This window comes from Orycteropus afer, unplaced genomic scaffold, assembly GCF_000298275.1.
Source record: "Orycteropus afer afer isolate SDZICR_OR568_19922 unplaced genomic scaffold, OryAfe1.0 scaffold00596, whole genome shotgun sequence".
Taxonomy (NCBI): domain Eukaryota; kingdom Metazoa; phylum Chordata; class Mammalia; order Tubulidentata; family Orycteropodidae; genus Orycteropus; species Orycteropus afer.
The window spans coordinates 1,248,379-1,273,204 of NW_006922183.1; the positions used below are offsets into that span (position 1 = coordinate 1,248,379).

A 24,826-nucleotide genomic window follows, 5' to 3' on the forward strand; every position below is an offset into this window, starting at 1 on the left:
TATAGAAATGGAGTTGGTTCATTCTGTGTTGTTCCAACCAGCAGAACTGGGATTAATAGACAAAAGTTATAGGCAGGCCAATTTCAGCAGCACATAAGGAATAACTGAACAGTACAAAATGGAACATGATGTCTCATGAAATAGTGAGTTGCTAGTCGCTGGATGTGTCAAGTGAAGTGTTATGACCATTTACCAAGAGTGACCTTTATACATGTGGGAAGAAGGGCTGCTGTGGGGTGAAGAAAGAAAGCAGTCAGTCAGGAGGTGTGAGTGGGTGACACTGAAAGTCTTTTGAACGCTTAGGATTCGGTGATTCTATCTCCTTGACGGATGAAATAGGCATCCATACTGGTGTGTCTTCAGCATGCCAGTTCAATGGTACGGGCTTCTCTCTTGAGATCTACCTCACCTAGAAAGCAGAAATACAAAGCCCCAGAACAGTTTTTCTCTTGTCACATTCTCCCAAACCTGGTGATTGTACCATCTGGTATTAAGCAGAACCAATCATTTAATTAACACATTTCGGTAATTCTCCACTCCCGCAACTGTTCAAGAAATATTATAAAATGAAGAAAGTACCTAGATACACAGTGTGCTCCTGGTTTGGGGAAGGAGGAGAGAAACTGTGGCTGTTGTACACACCCACTTAAAGAGTGTGTACATAAAGAGGCCCAGAAGGAAATGCATTGCAATGGTGTGTGTTTATCTCTGGGTAAGGATGATGCTCTTGACTTGTGGTGTTGGTAAAGAATACTGAAAGTACCATAGACTGCCAGAAGAATGAACAAATCTGCCCTGGAAGTACTGCAGCTGAAATGTTCCTTGGAAGTGAGAATGGCCAGAGCTCTGGTAGCATAGTGCCTAAGGCACTTCACTGCTAACTAGAAGGCTGGAAATTCAATCCCACCAGCCACTCCTCGGATGGAAGGTTGGGCAGTCTACTTCCGTAGTGATACCACCATGGAAACCCAAGGAGGGGTCGCTATGAGTTGGGTCTGACTCAACGGCACATAACAACAACAACACTTTAGTCATGTTGTCAGAAGAGACCATTCTCTGGAGAAGGATATCATGCTTGGTAAAGTGGAGGGTCAGTGAAAAAAAGGAAGGCCCTCAATGAGATGGACTGACACAGTGTCTGCAACGATGGGCTCAGGTATAGCAAGGATTGTGAGGATGGCGCAGGACTGGGCAGAGTTTTGTTCTATTGTAAATAGTGTCGCTATGAGTTGGAGCTGACTCAACGGCACCTAACAACAACAACAATGGTGATGTGAATGATTTTTATTTTATTTTGTAATGTGTTCCATTGTTTCTATAATGAATACATATTACTTTCTTTTATAAAGAAAATGTTATGAATATGGTTATTATGAAGACTGTAGTAACATAGGAACAATTCATATAGAATAGTAGGGAACCTACTTCTGTAATTTAATATTTTACCATAATTCCACCAACATCTTTAAAAATGTGCTTTATTCCACCTGATTCATGTTTTATTAAACACAATCTAAAATTATTTATGTTGATATTTAATATTTTTTTAATACTATGTTAGTACTTTCTTATACACATTGATTTTTGCTAAAGAAAGACCAAGAAATACTTCAATTCTGGGATGATTTGGTAGTTGCTTTGGAAGTTGTTTTAGTCTTACCACATGCCACTCTGTTTGCACATCTTTTGTGGCTTCATAAACTTCAGAAATGTTTATTGTTGATAATGGCATCAAACTGTTCTATGCTATTATCTATTGCATTTCCTTTCCTAAAGAATTATTACTTTTTGAATTTGCTCTGTAAACTTTCACCCAAATCACAATAAATAAATATTATTTTTGAATTAATAAACTTGTTTTCTAGAAATTCAGCCAGTGATGCAGCTTTCCTATATTTACATCTCAGTTATTACAGTGAAGTTTAGACCTAAAAAATAGCTAGAAAATCAATGTATGCATTATATCATTGTTTAAAGAGAAAATTTTTTAACATCAGTTTCTGTTAATGTTAATTTTAAAAATTGGTACAAAAAGAATTAAATACACATCAATTTTATTCTAGTTTATTGGGTGAGAGAATGATTTTTTGAGGAAATACTCCTGGGAAGGGCTGATAATTTTATCATATTATGACAGCCACATCTGCCATCAACTTGGAAATATATTCTATGGTCTGCATTTAACATTATGGAAAAATGTAAACTATAATTAAATATATGTTCCATAAAAAGTGTATATACCATTGGATTCACTCAATATTAGGCATTGTGGGAAATGAGAATATCTGTTGGCCAATGGTACCAGTAGATTCTGTTGCCTGTGGATCTGTGGCATGGTATCCTGGGACAGGCCATGTCAGGTGAGAGCCCTGCACAAGGCAGGAATCCTGTGAGGAGGACCATCCCATCTCCAGACAGAACTGAAAAGGAAACAGACACTCCTAGGAACAGCCTGGAGTAGCTGCCCAACAGCCCACTAGGCCAATTTGCTTTTCCTTCTGGGTCTTTGGGAGAGGCCTGCATGGGCCCTATTAAAGGTAGGTTCCATTTAGAATTACAAGATGACAAACCTTTAGAAGGACAGTGGACATCATCCAGTCCAACCATTTTATTGTATAGGTGAATTGGGAAGCTGGGTCCAAAGCAGTGAAATGACTTAGTGGAATGAATGGAGGTAGAGGCAGAATTACTGCCTCATTACTTATTTTAAATTCACAACTTTCTCACCTAACTAGGTCCTCCATTTGGCACCTCAGGTGTACAAAATGGTGATAAGAAAGGTGAAAGAAAATTCAGGAAAAAGAAAAATGCAAGTTGTATTTTTTTTAATGAAACAATCTTTTTATCCTCTACTAATTTTTTTTTTTTTTTTTACAAATCAGGAAGTATATCTGTATCTGTGTTTATGTTTAAGCATTCTTGTATTTCTTCTGTCACTGAAGTTGTCATGTTCTTTTTTTTTTTTTTTGGTTCAATGGCAGTTACTATAAAATTGAGGCACAGTGTTAAACCTAGTGTGGTTTGGGAAATATGAACTCTTTTAACTGAAGATCAAAAAAGTTCTCAATTTTATTTGCAACTACTTTAATTACAAAGTAAATTTGTCTTATTTGTCTTCCTAATACTGTATCTGAAATCTAAGGGATTTTTTGTATTATTACAAATAAAGTAAATAACATTTAACATATAGTTGTTACAACTCATAGAGACCCTATGTACAACAGAATGAAATACTGCCCAGTCCTGTGCCAGCCTCACGATCCTTGCTATACCTGAGCCCGTTGTTGCATCTGCTGTGTCAGTCCATCTTGTTGAGGGCCTTCCCCTTTTTCATTGACTCTCACTTTACCAAGCATGTCATCTTTCTCCAGGGGATGGTCCCTTCTAACATGACCAAAGGAGGTGAGATGAAGTCTGGCCATTCTCGCTTCCAAGGAGCATTGCGGCTACTACCAGGACAGATTTGTTAGTTGTTCTGGCAGTCCATGGTACAGTCAGTATTCTTCACCAACACCACAATTCAAAAACATCAACTCTTCTTCAGTCTTCCTTATTCATTGTCCAGCTTTCACATGTATATGAGGCGATTGGAAATACCATGGCTTGGGTTAGGTGCACCTTAGTCTTCAAAGAGACGTCTTTGCCCTTCAGCACTTTAAAGAGGTCTTTTGCAGCAGATTTGCCCAGTGCGATACGTCATCTGATTTCTTGCCTGCTACTTCCATTGGTGTTGGTTGTTAAACCAAGTAATATGAAATCTCTGACAACTTCAGTCTTTTCTCCATTTATCATGATGCTGCTTATTGGTCCAGTTGTGAGGATTTTCATGTTCTTTATGTTGATGTGTAATCCATACTGCAGATTTTAGTCTTTAATCTTCATCTGTAAGTGCTTCAAGTCATCTTCACATTCCTAAATCCAGTTATTGAAAATAATTTTATTGGTTGCTTTTTCCTTTTTTTTTTTTTTTTGTGGTAGCCATCATGGAGAATGTATAAAATTTATTTAGAAAATTATCCTTTTCACACAGGACTGTGCTCAGGGCAAGGTAGAGGGGCCACAGGCATGTGCACCCCATGGAAAAGTTCCAGTTGTAACTTCAGTCCATTTCCCGATGAACCAATTCCAGTCTCATGATGACCTGTTAATCAGAGCATGTCAGTTATGCGTTGATGGTTTGTCAGACCAGGCAGCAGCATGCTGAAGTCCTCATTCTGGGTTGTAGGGGACTAAATAGGTATAGAGTGACCTCTGAAGGGAGGCAGGAATGGAGATGAAGGCTGTGCATCCTTGGTTGCTCATTATCACTCTAACACCTTCAGGAAGTTTTCTGTTCTATGTAGTGTTCCATGCCTTGCTTTCCCATTTTGTGTTTGATGCCTTGTTAATTCTCTAAATTAAATAAGAGATGAAGCTGTGCAAGGCTCACCTTCTCAAATGATACTTAGTATGTATAACTGGTAAACCAAGTGTAAGAAACTGGATCAATTTATCAATTGCTGCTTACGAAGCCACCCCAAAACTTAGTGTCTTGTAATAATAACCATTTGTTTGCTGATGAGTTTGTGGGTTAGCAATTTGGACTGGATGGTTCTTAATCTTTCCTCATGTGTCTGCAGTCATGGAAGAGGTCAGCTGGGGCTGATGGTCTAAGATGGCTTTACCCACATGTGGGACAGTTGAAACTGACCAGTGGTTGGGCCATGTTATCTGCAGCAGACCAAAGCAAGTGGCAGTGCCTAGCTCAGAGTCAGTGTGTGAGGTGACTGCATGACCTTGACCAACCAGAAGCATTATTCATTGGGGGTGGGGTGGTAAATTATCACAGAAACATAACTGAAAAGTCCAAGTATATTTTTAACATGTTCTTAAGTAAGCTATGGATGATGTTGCTTTGTTTCAGACTTCTTTATTATGCAAAGCTGCCATCCATGCAGGAGTAATTGCAGATGAACTGGGTGGCCAGATCAGCGTGCTTCAAAGTAAAGGGTTAAGTCGATATGAAGGAATCCTGGCCAATGGTGTGCTTTCAAGGGAGTAAGTACTTTGCCTTTTGTTCTGAGAGAAAAGTAACCCTGAAGGCATAATTAATCAGTTCACGTTTTTGAAAGGACAGCAGGGATGTGATACTAGGGGTTTGTCAATTGGGACAAGTGTGTGTGTGTGTGTGTGTGTGTGTGTTGTATGCTTGGAACAGCATTTATGGTTTCTATGTGGAGCTCTGGTAGCATAGTGGCTAAGGCACTTGACTGCTAACCAGAAGGCTGGCGGTTCAAACCCACCAGCCACTCCTCAGAAGGAAGGTTGGGCATTCCTACTTCCGTAGTGATACTGCCTCGGAAACCCAAGGAGGGGTCGCTATGAGTCGGGGCCGACTCGATGGCAAACAACAACAACAACAACAACAACAATATGGAAGACAAATGTGCACATGAAAAGCTCACTGGTTGTGCTGACAGGTAAATTAAAAAGACACACCTCTGAGGTTCCAGGGCAGAAGAGTATTTCTACTCTCCAGTGCTTTACTAAGAGAAAATAAAGGCTTATTCCTTTTTAGTTTCTACTGGCTCAGTAAATGACTGATTACCTCCAATATTACCTAAGCTATGAAAGAGACAGTGAAGCAAAATGAACTCTTAGAGCACCACTGAGCTCTCCCTGAAAACTCTAGAGACAGTGTCTTGATCAATAGTAATTTGGGGAGTTAAAAAAAATGATTTTTGTTAACTACTCTTTTAGCTTCATAAGAAAAAAGTATGTCGACTGCTCTAAATGTTTCTAGTTCAACTTTTCTTGCTTTCAGATTGCCTAATCCACTGGAAGGTGTAAATCTAGAGATGTATAGAACTAAATATAGGTTGTAATACTGTTTTTTTTTCATATATAGGAAAACACATTTTTTTAATTCCAAAGAACCAATTTATGAACTCATAAAAAACTTTGGGACTAAAACTCATTCCTGGATTATGGTATTAGCCTAAACTAACAGCAAAGGAAATTTTGAAGCAGTAACTGAATGAAGCAAGGGGAGAGATTGGGTGGGTCACCCTCATGAAGGAGGTGGTTTTGGATTTGATAGAACACAGGCTTTAGGAGAATAAAAGGACAGAAAGTCAAGGCCCAAATACAGTGCCAGAGAAGAGTTATAGATGGCAGTTGGCACACCATGTTCATGTCCAGCTGGCTGGCTGGTGGGTGGCTGAGAAAAACAGGCAGAGCTTCTCACAGGAATTCCAAGTTCCCCAGGGGGATCTGGAGAGGGCAGTCCATCCAACTGTTTCATATGCAAGGCCGGTAATGGTGTATGTAATCCATAAAAGACCATTCACTGAAGACAGGGTGTTTGTTCCACCCTAGGACTGAAGATTAACTTACTACAAATATAGTAGATTGCCCAGCCTTCCTTCTGAGGAGTGGCTGGTGGGTTTGAACTGCCAGCCTTCTAGTTAACAGTCAAATGCCTTAGGCACTATGCCACCAGAGCTCCTGTACATATATATATGTATATGTATATATGTATATATATGTGTGTGTGTATACATGTACACCCACACACATAGATACATACACGTGTATATATATATTTCTATCAAACTCTTTGGAAAATTAAAATTTATATCCTAATTTATAGTAAAAGCTATCACTTATGCACCAAAACCAAACCAAACTCACTGCTGTCAAGTCAGACCTGACTCATAGTGACCCCTCCTTGGGTTTCCAAGGCAGTATCACTATAGAAGTAGATTGCTCAACCTTCCTTCTGAGGAGTGGCTGGTGGGTTTGAACTGCCAGCCTTCTGGTCAGCAGTCACAAGCCTTAGGCACTACACCACCAGAGCTCCCTCAGTTATGCACAGTAAGCCTTTAAATGTTAGCTTGATTTTGATGCTTAAGGATCTTTTCTTATTTATTTAATGGTTTATTCTATTGATACTTCTTGTTGTAGTTAGATGCCATTGAGTCGGACCTGACTCATAGCAACCCCTCCTTGGGTTTCTGAGGCAGTATCACTACGGAAGTAGATTGCCCATCTTCCTTCCCAGGAGTGGCTACTGATACTAGGGTGTTATTTTAGGAAGGTATCAGGCTGTGGTCTTGATTTAGTGAATGCTAATACTCCAAATAAGAATGAAGAACTAGCCTTTTGCTTTAGATCTAATTTTTGGAATCCCTTGCCTATATTTTTATATATTTGAATGTTTTGTAGGAAGATAGGATGATAAAAAGTTTAATCTATACCACTTGGATTTTATTCTATTTTGAGGAAAAAATATTTGTGGTAAAACTATTGTGTTGAGAGCTTATGCTCTCAATTACTTCTGCTATATAACTGTGCTCAATATGTAGTAAGTTGCTTTATATAATTTGAAATTCAACTACCATACAAAAAGAAGAGTACAGAAACCTAAACTACTAATGAATTAGAAAGAGTTTTGCTCCATACTTCATGTAGTTTTTTGAACTAAAAGTCCGTTCTAATGTTTGTTTTTGGTGGGAGGAGATAGAAAATCCAGAATTTTATCAGGTCCCTTCCTGTTTCCTGATCTGAAATTTTGCCTGGATTTTTGCACTGAGCAGAGAAGAGTAAACAGTTTGTTAATAGTCTCTTCCACTCATGTAGATTCCCAAATCTTCAGGGAGCAGTTGTTTTTATCTGTGTTGTTTTGCTGTTGGGGAACCGCTGTATACACGGTCATTGAACTTCAGTTCCCACACATGATTGTTTGGCATTCAGGAAAAAACACTGAAGGAAGCATCACAGCTGAGGAAGGAATGGTCCCTAAAGTAAATATCCAGGGTTCTTCTGGGATTCATCCTGGGTCAGGTCACTTCCTTGATTTGCGGAGACCAGAACGGATTCAGGAAGAGAGACTGACCTCATATGGAGGATGATGGGTCAGACCATCAGAAGGGAGGGCCTTTCTTTCTGTTTGCATCAGGCTGTTCTTGATTGCTTCTGGAGCCCTCTGGGAAGGATAGCAATTCCTGTAGACTGATTGAGTTAATTCACTAATGTGTGAATGCTTCAGAACCCTTTATCTCCTTGGGGTGTTTTCATTTTTAAAGGAGGAGGCCTTTTTACTTAGAGAATTCTCTAAGTGGTAGTATTTAAGCAGTCTAATGGAATGGAAAGGAAAAACAAAGTGGACAACAAGTTATTAGATGCCGAGTCTTCCCTGGAGTCTTCCCCTCAGTGTCAACTCCAAAGTCATCCTTCTTTCCACAACTACTTCTCTTTGTACCCAACAAAATGAAATATTTTGAAGTAGCATGGCCGTGGGAGAGGGCTTAGGCTCTCAGGGTTTAGCAGCTGTTATTTGAGCTTATTTGAGCCAAATGTGAAGTTTAACACTTAGTGCAGGAACATTAGAGAAAACAGACAAGAGAGGAGCTTTAAATAAATCTTAATGCAAATTTAAATATGAATTAACAGCAATGTTAATTGTTTAAGTGCTTTCTTTAAGTGCCAGGAGAGCTTGTTCTTCTCCCAGCCCTGCCTCTAACTTTGAAGTAAAACAAGTTCCATGACCCATCTGGCTCTGAGTTTCCTCATGTGAGAAAGGATTGGTGCCTGCATTACATTCAGTGCATAGGTGATAGTAGAACCTCTCTATGGAACATCAGGGTTTAAAAAGTCTCCAGCTGAGAGTACATGCCGAATATGGAAGAGAAAATCTATTCCAGGAAATCTTTTTACTAAAATGAGTTTATGAGGGAAAGATGCTTAGACTTTTGGCTGGAATATTTTGAGTTCTCTGTGGGTTTTACATTTCAGTATTTTCTCTGTTCATTATTCTCATATATATATTTTTTTTTTCAAGGTTAAGCATTTGTAATAACAGGCACTCTCAGATTATAAAATAACACTCTCAGATTATAAAATCTTTGAACCCAATGACAGTGATATCTGCCTTCTTGTGTTTACCTCTAGATCTAATATAGTAAGTACAGTGCATGCAAGAAAATGAGAATTCTAACTCTTCCATTCATTTTACCTATATTTTAATACCATTAGTAAGGGATTTTTTTCTTTTTTAAAATAAACATAGTCTTGGATATTAGGAATCTCCTCTTTACTCAAGGAGATAACTGCAGAGTGAGATTGATTTGATAAGTACTCCCATGAGACAAAAAAACTGTTGGGCCCAAGATGGCCAGATAACTAGTGATATAGTCTCACAGTTCAGTCGAGGTCAGTGAGATGCTGTGGTTTTTCTCCAGCTGTACCTTAAAATCCTGAAGCAGAAGCTGGTTCATAGCTTTATAGTGGTTGCAGGGTAGGTAAGTGTTGAAAGAGAGAGTATGGGCTGAGTCTGTCCTGGAGGGTCAATTCTGGAACAAGACTCCACCATAAGGAAACTGATAAAGAAATAACATTCTCAGCATTTCTCCTAAAAGTGACCGTGTGTCTTCATTCCTCTCAATGGTCCCTGCTTGTTGACAATTAGTAGGAAGCTTTAAGGTGACTGCTAAAGCAAAGCAAGTTTTCAGGACAGCAGTCCTTTCTGCCTTCATCACCATGTATTAATTAGCTGAGATCTAAGGTTGTTCCTGTGCCTGTATACCTGCACATTTCTTCCCAATACAGTATAAAAAAAATAAATAAACCTCACTGCCATCGAGTCAATTCCAACTCATAGTGACCCCTTTGGGTTTCCAAGGTGGTAAATCTTTATGGAAGTAGATTGCCCCATCTTCCTTCCATGGACTGGCTGGTGGATTTGAAACACCAGCCTTCTGGTTAGCAGTCAAATGCCTTAGGCATTACGCCACCAGAGCTCCTTCAATACAGTATATAGTATGGTGGAAACAGCACAGGATTTTGATTCAAAGCAGTGCCCAGAGTCTTAGCCACTTGTCACGAGTATGAATTGAGGAAAGTTGCTTACCTTCAGTGGCTTTGAGTTTTCTAATCTTTAAAGCACTGATATTATAATGATGAAGGTGATAGCAGTGGCATTGTTGCAGTGCTGTGAAGATCACATGAGGAATCCCAGGTAGGAAAGTTCTGTGATCCCAGTAATACAATTCTATAAGCTGTTATGATAAACCATCTTGTCTCTTTTGTATTTGTTGTTTCAGTGGCTCCCTGTCAGACAAGCGATTTCAGTTTGCCTCCAATGGTAAGAATCAGCTTTGCTTAAGAACTTGATACTTTAAATTCTTCAGTGGTGATTTATTCAGTTTATGTCATGTGTTTTATCTCACATGATGTGTAAAATATGATGATTTTTTTTTTAGTCAAATAACTTTGGAGTGATTAAGAGTTACATGGAAAACTGTTATAAAATAAAAAGTTTTTTGTGAAACTATTTCCTGTGGTTTTGATTAGCACATATTTAAAGTAAAATATTAGATGTTTTTAAGAAAATCTAAAAATGAGAAATAAGATATAATTCATAAAGCCAAAAATTTAGCTAAGCCAAGGAGCTATTCACATGCATTATACACACACAGAGAGAGACTATTTATATATAACATATGTATAATGTATTTATATACAATCAAAGACTAATAAAGTGAAATCCCTTGAAGTCAGGGAAGTGCTGAAGTACAGAGAAATAAATATAAAGGGTGCTAGAAATGTTTTGAGAAAGTTTTATAAGAGATAATTTTTAAATAGTTACTTTGAGAAATATAATACTCAAGATACATAGTAGATGGTTCAGAAGAAGTGTCTTTAGTAACTTTAAGACACATTGTACTTCATTAAAATCAAGGTGAATTTAAAAGGCTAGAAAAGAAAATTCACAGTGGGGACAAATAGGTGGCACTTTTTAGTGGATGTGACTTTGGTGAGGTCCATTAAAAAGAATAGCAGGGAACAACTGGATACCTTACACCACATAAGAAAATTAACTCAAGATGGATCAGGATCCAAATGTAAGAACTATAATTATAAAACTCTTAGAAAACATAGGAGTAATGCTTTAGGGTCTGAAAACCATATATTGGATAATGATTTGATTCCAGCATATATAAAGAACTCCTATAACTTAGCCGGGAGCTCTGGTAGCATTGTGCCTAAGGCACTTGACTGCTAACCAGAAGGCTGGCAGTTCAAACACACCAGCCACTCCTTGGAAGGAAGATTGGGCAATCTACTTCCTTAGTGATACTGCCTTGGAAACCAAGGAGGGGTCGCTATGAGTTGGGTACAACTCGACGGCACATAACAACAACAACATAACTTAGCAACAAAAGGACAAAATAAATAAGTAAACAAATGCACAAAATGCTTGAATAGCCATTTTACCAAAGATGATATACAAATGCCCAACAAGCACATGAGAAGATATTCAATTCATTGTTGCTAGGTGCTGTCAAGTTGATTTTTGACTCATAGCGAACCATGTGACAAAGTGGAACTACTCTATAGGGTTTTCTCTTTATGGAAGCAGATTGCCAGGTCTTTTTTCCAGGGACTGCAGGGTAGGTTCAACCTCTATGTTAGCAGCCAAGCACTTAACTGTTTGTACCACCAGAACTCCTTCAGTAGTCATTAAAATCCAGAAACCAAGCCCATTCCTCGTGAGTCAATCCCAACTCATAGCAAACCTATAGCTACCTTATAGGACAAAATAGAAGTACCCCATAGAGTTTCCAAGGCTATACATTTTTAAGGAAGCAGACTGCCACATTGTTCCTCCCCAGAGTGGCTGGTGAGTTCAAAATCGACCTTTCCTTTAGCACCCAAGCACTTAACAACACTCCACCACCACCAGGGCTCCTTCTCATTAGTTGTTGTTGTTGTTGTTGTTAGGTGGTAGCAAGTCAGCTCTAACTCATAGCAACCCTCTGTACAACAGAATGAAGCAATGCCCAGTCGTGTGCTCACAATCCTTGCTATGCCTGATCCCATCATTGCAGCCTCTGTGTCAGTCCTTCTTGTTGAGGGCCTTCCCCTTTTTTGCTGACCCTCCACTTTACTAAGCATGATCTCCTTCTCCAGGGAGTAGTCCTTTCTGACAACAAGACAAAAGTAGGTCGGATGAATTCTGGCCATTCTTTCTTCTAAGGAGCATGCCAGCAGCACTTCTTCTAGGACAGATTTGTTCATTGTTCTGGCAGTCCATAGTACAGTCAGTATTCTTCACCAACACCACAACTCAAAAGCATCAACTCTTCATCAGTCTTCCTTATTCATTGTCCAGCTTTCACATGAATATGAGGCTATTGAAAATGCCATGACTTGGGTTAGGTGCACCTTAATCTTCAAAGAGACATATTTGCTCTTCAGCACTTTAAAGGGGTCTTTTGCAGCAGATTGCCCAGTGCAATATGTCATCTGATGTCTTGAAAGCTGCTTCCATTGGTGTTGATTGTGGAGCTAAGTAATATGAAATCTTTGACAACTTCAGTCTTTTCTCCATTTATAGTGATGCTGCTCATTGGTCCAGCTTGAGTATTTTCGTTTCCTTATGTTGAGGTAATCCGTACTGCAGACTTTAATCTTTAATCTTCATCAGTAAGTGCTTTGAGTCATCTTCACTTTCAGCAGGCAAGGTTGTGTCATCTGCATATAGCAGGTTGTTAATGAGTCTTCCTCCAATCTTGATGCCATGTTCTTCATGTAGTCCAGCTCCTCGATTTTTTGCTCAGCATACAGATTGAATAAGTATGGTGAAAAGATGCAACTGTGATGCACCTCCTTCCTGATTTTAAACCATGCAGTATCCCCTTGTTCTGACTGAATGACAGCTTCCTGGTCTATGTACAGGTTCCTCATGAGCACAATTAAGTGTTCTGGAATTCCTATTCTTTTCAATGTTATCAACAATTTGTTATGATCCACACAGTCTAATGCTTTTGCATAGTCAATAAAACACAAGTAAACATCTTCCTGGTATTCTTTGCTTTCAGCCAAGATCCATCTGACATCAGCAATGATGTCCCTCATTCCATATCCTCTTCTGAATCCTGTTTGCATTTCTGGAAGTTCCCTGTCAGTATACTGTTACAAACATTTTGAATTATCTTCAGCAAGATTTTACTTGTGTGTGATATTAAGATTGTTTGATAATTTCTACATTCTGTTGGATCGCCTTTCTTTGGAATGGGTACAAATATGAATCTCTTCCCATCAGTTGGCCAGGTAGCTGTCTTCCAAATTTCTTAGTATAGATGCGTAAGTGCCTCCAGTTTGATATCCATTTGTTGAATCATCTCATTGATATTCCATGAATTCTTGGAACCTTGTTTTTTCACCATTTCCTTCAGTTCAGCTTCAATTTCTTCCTTCAGTTTCATTAGTTCTTGATCATGTGCCACTTTGTGAAATAGATGAACACTGACTAATTCTTTCTTGTGCAATGACTCTGTGTATTCCTTCCATCTTCTTTTGATGCTTCCTGCATTGTTCAGTAATTTCCCGATAGACTGTTTCAGTATTGCAACTTGTGAATTAAATTTTTTCTTCAGTTCTGTCAGCTTGAGAAATGCTAAGCATGTTTTTCCCTTTTGGTTTTCTAACTCCAGGTCTTTGCATATTTCATTATAATAATTGACTTTGTCTTCTTGAGCTGATCTTTTGAAATATTCTGCTCATCTCTTTTATCTTGTCATTTCTTCCATTTGTTTTAGCTACTCTTTGCTCAAGAGCAAGTTTCAGAGTCTCTTCTGACATCCATTTTGGTCTATTCTTTTCCTGTCTTTTTAATGACCATTTGCTTTCTTCATGTATGATGCTCATGATGTCACCCCACAATTCATCTGGTTTTCGGTCATTGGTGTTCAATGCATCAAATCTATTCTTCAGATAGTCTCCAGATTCAGGTGGGATATAATCAAGGTCATATTTTGGCTCTTGTAGACTTGTTTTAATTGTCTTGTGCTTCAACTTGAACTTGCATATGAGCAATTGATGGTCTGTTCCACAGTCAGCTCCTGACCTTGTTTTTGCTGAAGATACTGAGCTTCTCCATCACCTCTTATCATAGATGTAGTTGATCTGATTCCTGTGTGTTCCATCTGGCAAGGTCCACATGTATAACTTCCATTTATGTTGTTGAAAAAAGATGCTTGCAATGAAAAAGTTGTTCTTGCAAAATTCTATTGTGTGGTCTCTGGAATCATTTCTATCACCAAGGGCATATTTTCCAACTACTGATGATTATTTTTGTTTCCAACTTTTGCATTCCAATCACCAATAATAATCAACACATCTTAATTGCATATTTGGTAATTTCAGACTGCAGAAGTTGGTAAAAGTCTTCAATTTCATCATCTTTGGTTTAATAGCTGGTGCATAAATTTGAATAATAGTAGTAGTAACTGGTCTTACTTGTAGGTGTATGGATATTATCCCATCACTGACAGCATTGTAGTTCAGGATAGATCTTGAAACATTCTTTGTGACCATGAATGCCACACCATTCCTCTTCAATTTGTCATCACAGCCATAATAGATCATACGATTTTCTCATTCAAAATGGATAAAATGAAACATTTCAGCTCACTAATGCCTAGGATATTGATCTTTATGCATTCCATTTCATTTTTGACAACTTCCAGTTTTCCTACATTCATACTTCTTACATTCCACATTCAGGTTATTAATGGATGTTGGCAGCTGTTTCTTCCCATTTTGAGTCACCCCACATTAGCATATGGAGATCCCGAAAGCTTTATTCCATCCACATCATTAAGGTCAACTCTACTTTGAGAAGGCCACTCTTACCCAGTTGTATTTTGAGAGTCTTCCACCCTGAGGGGCTCATCATCTGGCACTATATCAGAAAATATTTCAAGGCCAGTCATAAAGTTTTCCAGATATATCAGAGAGTATTTCACTGTGATTCATAAGGTTTTCATTGGCTGATTCTTTGAGAAGTGAATTGCCGCTTCCGTATTCTGAGTCTGTCTTAGCTTGGAAGCTCTGCTGAAACCTGTCCACCATGGGTGACCCTGCTTGTATTTGAAATACCTGTGGCATAGCCTCTAGACTCACAGCAACACACAAGCCACCAAAGTATGATGAACTGACAGGCAAGTCATTAGTCATTCCAAACCAAAACCAAACTCACTGCCATCAAGTTGGATCCAACTTATGGCAACCTCTCCTTGGGTTTCTTAGGTAGTATCACTACAGAAGTAGATTGCCCAAACTTCCTTCCAAGGAGTGGCTAGGGGGAGTGCAAATCAAAACTACAATGAGATACCATTTCACTTCTACTATAATGGCTATGATCAGAAAAGTGGCAAACAAGTGTTGCGAGGGTGTGGAGAAATTGGAACCCTCTTCCATTGCTGGTGGGATTATAAAATGGTGCAACCTCTGTGGGAAACAATTTCATGGGTCCTCAAAAAGTCAAACGTTGAATTACCATGCAAACCAAAGAAAAACATATGACTCAGCAATTCCACTCTTAGGTATGTACCCAAAATAATTGAAAGCAAGAACACAAACAGATACTTGTATACTAGTGTTCATTGAAACGCTATTCATAGTAGCCAAAACATGAAGACTACCTAAATGTCTGTGAGCAGATGAATGGATAAACAAAATGTGGTACAACATAAAATGAAATACTATTTTGCCCAAAAGAGATTCATTCCTTCTGATATATGCTGTGACATGGATAAACCTTGAAAACATTATGTGGGGTGAAATAAGTCAGTCACAAAAGGACAAATATATTACCCAGTTATATGAAATATCTAGAATTGGCAAAGATACAGAGACCAAAATTTATTACTGCTTACCAAGGGTGGGAAGAAGGACAAGATAGAATCATAGCTTAAGGGGCACTGAGTTTCCGTTAAGGGTAATGGAAAAATTTGGAAATGGATGATGGTGATCATTATACAACATGATGGAACTAATTTTTATCACTAAATTGGACATGTAAAAAATGTTGACACAGCAAATGTTTTGTTTTATGTATCTTTACCATAATTTTTTAAAACAGAATTTGAAGATATTCTAGCATAAATGAGTCAAATGAAAGACTGGGTCATAAAAAAAAACTAGTAATTAAATAGTTGATTCAGTATCAGGATAGAAGTTTATCAGCTAAATAATTCTAGGTGCACTTTCATTTTATAATAGTATATTAAATGTTTTATTTCCCTTTTTTGCTAGATTGCAGCAAATCCTTGAGTTTTGGAACATACTCTTGGCAGTGGGTCAATGATATTGAAGAAAAAGTTTATTGGTCTCCTGGTCAGGCTGGGCTTCAGAATCAAGGTCCATCGTGGGCTTCAGGAGACAACAGCAACAACCACAAACAACGAGAGTGGCTGGAAATAGATTTGGGAGAGAAAAAAAAAATAACAGGTAATGGGGGAAGCACTGAAGCACTGTGTGAATGGAAAATGATTTTCAGTTGAAATTATGCTTTTAATTTACATAGTTGCCTCTGTTTCTACTTGAAGGTATTTGACATGGTTTTAAAATGTTACAAATCCTCACATTGTCCCTGTGAGAAGAAGTGTGTGCAGATTGCAATTATCAGAACAGTGTTGTCTTTATGGTACAGATCAGTACAGTGTTCTCTTTTTGGATGATACCTCCTTGGCAGAACCTTTTTATAGTAGATTGTCAGTGTGAAAACACTTGTTTATGATCAGGTTTTTCAATACAACTAAGGTAGTTGGTCTGTAAAATATTGAGATTTCAAATGAGAATAAAATGAAATCTGAAATTACAACGCATGCTATATGTTACCATATTTTAAAAACTAACCTATAAATAATGTTTCCTTACAAGGAATTAGGACCACAGGATCCACACAGTCAAGTTTCAACTATTATGTTAAGAGTTTTGTGATGAATTTTAAAAACAACAACTCCAAGTGGAAGACCTATAAAGGAATTGTGAATAATGAAGAAAAGGTAAGAGAAACTGGGGAGTAAAGAGAAGTGAGTGGAGGGAGCAAGCCTCCAAACACTTTGGTCCTCGTGTTTACATCATATTTTTCATTAATAAAAGACAAGGACAGTCCTTCCTTCAGCTTGTGAGAATAAGAAAAATCTTAAGAGATACTTGAAACTTAATTCTTTTCTACTTCAGAATGAGATGCCCACTGTTATCTATTCCAACTCATAGTGATCCTCTCGCACAGAGTAGAACTGCTTCATAGGGCTTACTGTAAATCTTTATGGAAGTAGACTTCCCCATCTTTCTCCCATGCAGCTACTGGTGGATTTGAACCACCAACCTTTCAGTTAGCCAAGCACTTTAACTACTGTGCCACAAGAGCTCCGAAGAATGAGATACTTGTGATTTTCTTGGGAGGTGGTAGTTGGTAACTTGAAATAATTATGTTGGCATAAATTGGAACATGGTGGAGGTTTTGGGTTGTAACTTGGAATTGGGATGCTGTTAAGAGATCATTGGAATTAGGAAGGGAGTAAGAATTGATGACTTTTGCTATTGAGATTGCTGATCAATAACACCATATTAATGTAGAAAGAGCAAGGTCAGTATTACATCTAGAAAATATTAGCTTCTTTATCCAAAATAAAATTCAAATCAGAAGACAGTAGTACCACCTGAGTAACTTGGCCTTTGTTTACAAAGTCTTATGTCTTCAATATCAAGAGGATCTGAAAAATGCAACACACAGAATCTTTGCTTTTGTTTCACATAAGTAGATGTGAGAGGATTGATAACGACCAAAAGACTAACAGACTCTTCAAGTAAAAGTAACTTCTTTCTACAGGTGTTCCAAGGCAACTCTAACTTTCGAGACCCAGTGAGGAACAATTTCATCCCGCCCATCGTGGCCAGATATGTGCGGGTCATCCCCCAGACTTGGCACCAAAGGATAGCCTTGAACGTGGAGCTCATTGGTTGCCAGATTTCACAAAGTGGGGCTCAGGGCGAGTCAGTGAGTTACTTGATTTTGGTCATTTGCTTTCACAGATCCTTGTTAGTAATGTGATCTTCCAACATCTTGCCCTCTCAGGTAATAATTCACTGGTGTGGCGCAGAACAAGTCAAACTACTGGTATTTCCGCTGCGAAAGAAGATGAGACAATCAGGAAGCCTGCTCCCTCAGGAGAACTGCCCACAGGTACAGCAGTGATACTGTTGTGTGGTTTTTGTAAGGGGCATAACTGCCACTCCACCCGATATAACAGCAACTCAACAAAATTTATTTTCTCTCTCATATAAATATATGGAGGCAGACAGTCCACAGGCATTTGCACATATATAAAAGGATTTGTGTCCACAACTATTCTTTGCAATGTTGTAAGTAGAAAAAGATTGGAAGCTAACTTAAGTGCTCTTCACACACTAGATGAACAAGTTACAAAAATAAAATAATAGCACATCTGTACATTGAAATGCTCCGTTAAACAAGGGAAAAATGAAGACTTTATATTAGTGATACAAAAAGTGCTCTGACATATACTGACAAAAAAAAATAAACAAGGAATAGAGCAGTTTATATAGCATGTTACCATGTGTGCAAAAAAGAGGAAAAATAATATAAATATACGTGCTGGCTTTTTATGTATAAATTTCTCTTGATGAATGTCCAGAGAGATTACAGTCAGACCTTTCTTCTACTTTTTGAATTTTACCCATATAAATGTGTAATCTTTTCAAGCAATGAAAATAAAAAGTACATCTATTTTTTTAAGAATATAAAATAATTAGCATTATAAAATTTCAGAAGATTAGAAGAATATAGCAAAAAAAAAAAATTAGAATCACCCATAATCAGTATCCATAGATAATCTCCATTCATATCCAACTTTATCCAGTCCACTAAATTGATATTTACAACTTTAAGATAAAAATGGGGGCATTCCATATATTCTGCTGTATAGCAATTTTTATTTAATATTATGAGCATTTTTCAATGTTGTTAAAGACTTGAAAACACAGTTATTAACAGATTTATCATGTTTTATCATGTGAATATTCCACCATTCACTTAACCATTCTACTGTTGTTAGGTGTTTAAGTTTTCAGATGTTTTCCCCAAACTTTCACTCTTATGAGTAACATTGACATTATTTACATAAATTTTCATTCATATAAAAATTCCTTATTCTCTCTTTCACAGCACTATACACATCCATTACTGATTATCCCTTATTTTTCCCAAGGGATCACACATAAAGAAATGTAAAAAGTAAAATTTTCTACTTTAGTTTGCAAAGTTTCTACTTGGGGTTGCCTCAGTGGCTGTTCAAACCTGTTGCTGTCGAGTTGATACCAACTCATAGCAACTCTATAGGACAGAGTAGAACTGCCCCATATGGTTTCCAGGGCTATTAATTTTACAGATGCAGACTGACACATCTTTCTCCCACCAGCAGCTGGTTATCTTTGGGTTCACAGTCGAGCACTTAAACACTGTGCCATCACTTCCTTGTGTAAAGTTTGGCACTAAGGGATAGCCTTGAATGTGGAGCTCATTGGTTGCCAGGTTATATGAAGTGGGGCTCAGGGCGAGTCAGTGAGTTACTCGATTTTGGTCATTTGCTTTCACAGATCCTTGTTGCTAATGTTTTTTCCAACATCCTTGCTCTCTCAGGTAATAATTCACTGGTGTGGCGCAAAACAAGTCAAACTACTGGTATTTCCACTGCAAGAGAAGACGAGACAATCACGAGGCCTGCTCCCTCAGAAGAACTACCCACAGGTACAGCAGTGATACTGTTGTATGGTTTTTGTAAGGGACATAATTGGTACTCCACCAGATATAACAGTAATTCAACAAAATTAATTCGCTCTCTCATATAAATATCTGGAGACAGACAGTCCACAGGCATTTACACATGTGTCCACAACTAGTCTTTTCAACATCGTAAGTAGAAAAAGATTGGAAACGAACTTACATGCTCTTCACACACTAGATAAATAAATTACAAAACTAAGATAAAATAATAGCACATCTGTACATTGAAATGCCCTGTTAAACAAGGGAAGAATGAAGACTTTATGTTAGTGATACAGAAAGTGCTCTGACATATACTGACAATTTGAAAAAATAAGCAAGGAATAGAACAGTTTATATAGCATGTTACTATGTGTGCAAAAGAGAGGGAAAATAAATAAAATAATTATTTATGTATAAATAATCTCTGGATGAATGTCCAGAGAGATTACAGTCAAATCTTTTTAACACTTTTTGAATTTTGTCTGTGTAAATATGTAATCTTTTCAAGCAATGAACATTAAAAGTGCATCTATTTTTTAAGAATATAAAATAATTAGCATTATAAAATTTGAGAAGATTAGAAAAATATAGAAAAAAATTTCAAATCACCCATAATCAGTATCCATAGATGATCTCAATTCATGTCTCACTGTATCCAATCCACTAAATTGATATTTAAAACTTTAAAACAAAAACAGGAGCACTCTATATGTTCTGTTCTATGGCAATTTTTATTTAATATTATGAGATTTTCTCTTTTTTTTAATTTTTATTGTGATTGGGTGAAAGTTTACAGAGCAAATTCATTTTCCATACAGCAGTTCATACACATCTTGTCTCATGACATTGACTGCAATTCCCCACAATGTAACAGTTCTCTTCCTACTTCCTTCCATAGTTATCTCTTCCCTCTGTCCTTCCTCCCATAGTTATCTCTTCCTTCTGTCCTTTCCTCCTGCTCCACAAACTGTCTCCCTGTGCATACACAGCCCTTCTGTTCTCCCATGATTGATCTCTCCAAGGAATGTATCTATCTGATGTAAATGTTCAGCCCATATGCCTATTATTTGGCTGGAAGCCACAGAAGTGAGTTCCATTCCGGACCTGAAGGGCAGCTAGGGGCCATAGTCTCAGGGGTTTCACCAGGCTCTATCACACCAGCAAACCTGGTCTTTCTTTCTTTTTTTTTTAAATGATTTTGAGTTTTGTTCCACGTTGTTCTCCCTCTCTATCCAGGATCTCCTACACAGACCCCTTCCAAGTGGTTGACAGTGGTAGCCAGGCATCATCTAGTTCTTCTGGTCTTATGGTCATATGGTCCGAGGATCGCATGGTCTACCAATCCCTGGACTAATTGTTTCCATATGTCTTTGGTTTTCTTCATTCTTCTTTGCTCTGGATGTGGAGAGACTCATCATTGCATGTAGATGGCCACTTGCAAGCTTTTAAGATCCTGGTCATAATATTATGAGCATTTTTAGTGTTATTAGATAGTTGAAAAACACAATTATTAACAGCTTTATAGTGTCTTACCATATGGATATACCTTTACTCATTTAACCCTTCCGCTACTGTTGAATATTTACGTTGTCAGATTGTTTCCCTCCAAACTTTCACTCTTGTAACTAACACTACCATTATTTACATAAATTTTCATTCATATATAAATTCCTTATTCTCCCTTTTATATGACTATAGACATCCATTCCGGATTATCCCTTTATTTTTTCCCCAGGAATCACACATAGAGAAGGGTGAAAAGTAAATTTTTCTCCTTTAGTTTGCACAGTTTCTACAAACTTGAGGTTGCCTCATTGGCTGGTAAAACCCATTGCTGTCAAGTTGATTTCAACTCATAGGAACTCTATAGAACAGAGTAGAACTGCCACATCTTTCTCCACAGAGCAGCTAGTTATCTCTTGGTTAACAGTTCAGCACTTAACAACTTCACCATCAACTCCTTGTTTAAAGCTGAGGGTTGTGGAAGACTTGTGGTCTTATGTTTCATGCAGATTAGAGAAAATGCTGTTTGAGGTCAGCAGGCTGTATAAACTAGTCAGAAAATAAAATAATGAAGTACAGCTTTCTAGGATATAAAGTAAAATTAGCACACATGCTTCTAGTGAAAATATTGTGATTTTTATTGTGAGATATTTATATATAATCCTATGTTTTTATTCACTGTTCTAAGCACATAAAATTATTTAAAAAAAAAAAAAAAACCTCACTGCCATTCAGTCAGTCTGGACTCATAGCAACCCCTTCTTGGGTTTCTGAGACAGTATCTCTACGGAAGTAGATTGCCCAGTCTTCCTTCCCAGGAATGGTTGGTGGGTTTGAACCTCCAGCCTCCTGGTTAGCAGTCAAATGCCTTAGGCACTACGCCATTTAATTTCACAACAAAGTGAGTACTGTTATGATCCCCATGTTTCAGTCTACAACTCCAAAGCCCTGGTAATGAGAAACCCTAGGTCTCTGTTATTGTACAGGTCCAAATTCACCAGCCATCTTGAGGAACTGGTGGATTGAGCCAAGCTAAGAGCACCACACTTTGCTTACATCATTTACCTCTGTAAATAGATATTGACTAAAACCAAAAGCAAAACTTAACTGCCGTAAAGTCAGATCCAACTCATCGTGACCCCTTCTTGGGTTTCCAAGGCAGTATTCCTATCGGAATAGATGACCTGATCTTCCTTTTGAGGAGTGGCTGGTTGGTGGTTCCACCAGCCTCCTGGTTAGCAGTCATGCCTTGGGCACTACACCATCAGAGTGCCCTACTAGCTGTGCCAATTTTAAACCTTCTCTACTGAGTCTAACTTTTGGTGTCAAATGTTGGCCAAGAGAAACACTGATGGTGCAGTGGTTAAGCACTTGGCTACTAATTGAACCCACCAGCCACTCAGCAGGAGAAAGACGAGGCGGTCAGCTTCCATAAAGATATACAGCTTTTGAAACCCTATTGAGCAGTTCTGTTCTGTCTATTGGATCACTATGAGTTGACATTGACTCCGTGGCAATGGTCTGGGGATTTTTGGGGGGCCAAACAACAAACTCAGAGTAAATGTTAATCCTTGAGGGACACTGGAAACTGCTTTTGAGGGGAAGAAAAATTATTTTCCTAAATGTGGCAAGGATTTCAAATCCTCTCCTTTTGCTTTCAGATACCAGTAAATGGTTAACTTGTATTCATTCTTTTCCCTTTAGCAATTTTGTTGTTGTTAATTGTTGTTATGTGCCGTCCAGTCAGCCCTGACTCATAGTGACCCCTCCTTGGGTTTTCGAGGCAGTATCACTACGGAAGTAGGATTGCCCAACCTTCCTTCCGAGGAGTGGCTGGTGGGTTTGAACCGCCAGCCTTCTGGTTAGCAGTCAAGTGCCTTATCCACTATGCTACCAGAGCTCCTTTAGCAATTTGTTGTTGTTGTTGTTATGTGCCGTCGAGTCAAACCCGACTCATAGCGACCCCTCCTTGGGTTTCCCAGGCAGTATCACTAGGAAGTAGGATTGCCCAACCTTCCTTCCGAGGAGTGGCCGGTGGGTTTGAACCTCCAGCCGTCTGGTTAGCAGGCAAGTGTCTTAGCCATTATGCTAAATCAATGTTTAGTTTTAGATAATGAAATCTGATTATAGTTTGTTTATGTTATAAACTGTAAAGTCTGGCTTTCCCCCTTCTTCAGGAATAAACTTTACAACTGTTGTTATTCCATTGCTGCTCCTGGTTGCCCTACTGGTTGCTGGAATGGGAATCTTTGCAGTCTTCCGAAAGTATGTGACTTTACATTTTTTTTAAATTTCTCCTCTAATTATGTAAACAATTATAAAATGAGAAAGTTTACTTTTCCAATATTCATGTGTAGAAAAGCAGCATTCCTTCTTCCAAGAGAAAATGTTACCTTACGTATTAAAAACAGTTTGCGTAGAGACTCTCAAGTAGTATTTTGTAAACAGTTCTTATCATTTAGAAACCTTTGATGTAGGCTTAACTGCTGAGCATTGTTGACAAAGTAATATAGGACCAAAATATTCTTCTTGAACAATCTGTTTTTCTCCCACCAGTAGCTGGAAAGAGTATTAGAATGAGGGTCAGGAGTATGCTATGCATTCCAGCCCCACCTGGGTCACAAGTGGGAAGGTCACTTAGCCTCTCAGGCCTCACTTTTCTCATGCGCAAACAGAAAGGTTTACCCAGAGAAGCACTAACTCTCTTCCAGAGTCCAAAGCTCTGTGTTTATTTTAACAAATGTTAGCAGTTGGATCTTAACAAAAAATGGAAAACATTCTGAAGTTTGTTTTTATATGTTAAAAAGCTTCCAAATCTATAAATGTAAGTATTAGTACAAACAGAATGAAGAACAGTTTTCTAGACAAAAGTCAAAGTACATAAAGCTTCGTGTAGATATTTATGAGTTAAAGCCAAGTGTCTTAACTTAATATTTTTGTGATAAATGCTTTTAAAGATACCCACAATCACTGAATACACTGGGGTGTAGTGAATAGACATTTCTGAGTGTGCCAACAGTTTGCCCTCAACTCCAGGGTTGCTCTAAGTCACAATTGCCTTGATGGCAGTGGGCTTATTAACCAAAAGGTTGGCAGTTCAAACCCACCCAACAGGCCATGGAAGAAAGGCCTGGAAATCTACTTCTATAATATTAAACCCAGGGAAACAACCACAGGGGGCAGTTCTCCTCTAACGCCTGGGATCACCATGAGCGGGAATTGACTCAGTGGCAAGAGATGTGGTTTCAGTTTATAGCGAGTAAGGATTAAGGGAACACACGTGCTCAGGAGGGGTTGCTTCAGCTGCCGCCTTGTCATCTTGGTGCTTTTCCATCTGAAATATTAGGCCTGATTCTTTTCTGAAATAATTAAGGATTTTTATTGACTACATGAGCTAGTTAGAAAACAAGATAATAAAATATTGCTTTCTAGGATATAAATCAACATTAGCACGTATTCTTCTAGTGAAAATATTGTGACCTTTATTACATAAGTGAGATATATTTCTATGTAATCCTTCATATTTATTTACTGTTCTAATTTCAAAACAAAGTGAGCACTATTATGATCCCCAGGTATAGATGGCGAGAGAGATACAGTAACATAAATATTCAGATGGGCTTTTTGTCTTGATAGAAGGAAGAAGAAAGGAAATCCTTATGGATCAGCTGAGGCTCAGAAACCAGGTTGGTTGAAAACTCT

The 24,826-nt window shown here is 38.1% G+C and overlaps 1 protein-coding gene across 1 annotated transcript in view; it reads left to right on the forward strand.

Moving 5' to 3' along the window:
- DCBLD1 (discoidin, CUB and LCCL domain containing 1) overlaps positions 1-24,826 on the forward strand; it is a 77,833-nt gene that overhangs the window by 48,969 nt on the left and 4,038 nt on the right. The window contains exons 6-13 of the mRNA XM_042783028.1: positions 4,904-5,037; positions 10,083-10,123; positions 16,084-16,278; positions 16,711-16,835; positions 17,666-17,813; positions 19,496-19,603; positions 23,302-23,389; positions 24,761-24,810. Of these exons, the coding sequence (XP_042638962.1) occupies positions 4,904-5,037; positions 10,083-10,123; positions 16,084-16,278; positions 16,711-16,835; positions 17,666-17,813; positions 19,496-19,603; positions 23,302-23,389; positions 24,761-24,810 (889 nt within the window). The remainder of the gene's footprint in view (positions 1-4,903; positions 5,038-10,082; positions 10,124-16,083; positions 16,279-16,710; positions 16,836-17,665; positions 17,814-19,495; positions 19,604-23,301; positions 23,390-24,760; positions 24,811-24,826) is intronic.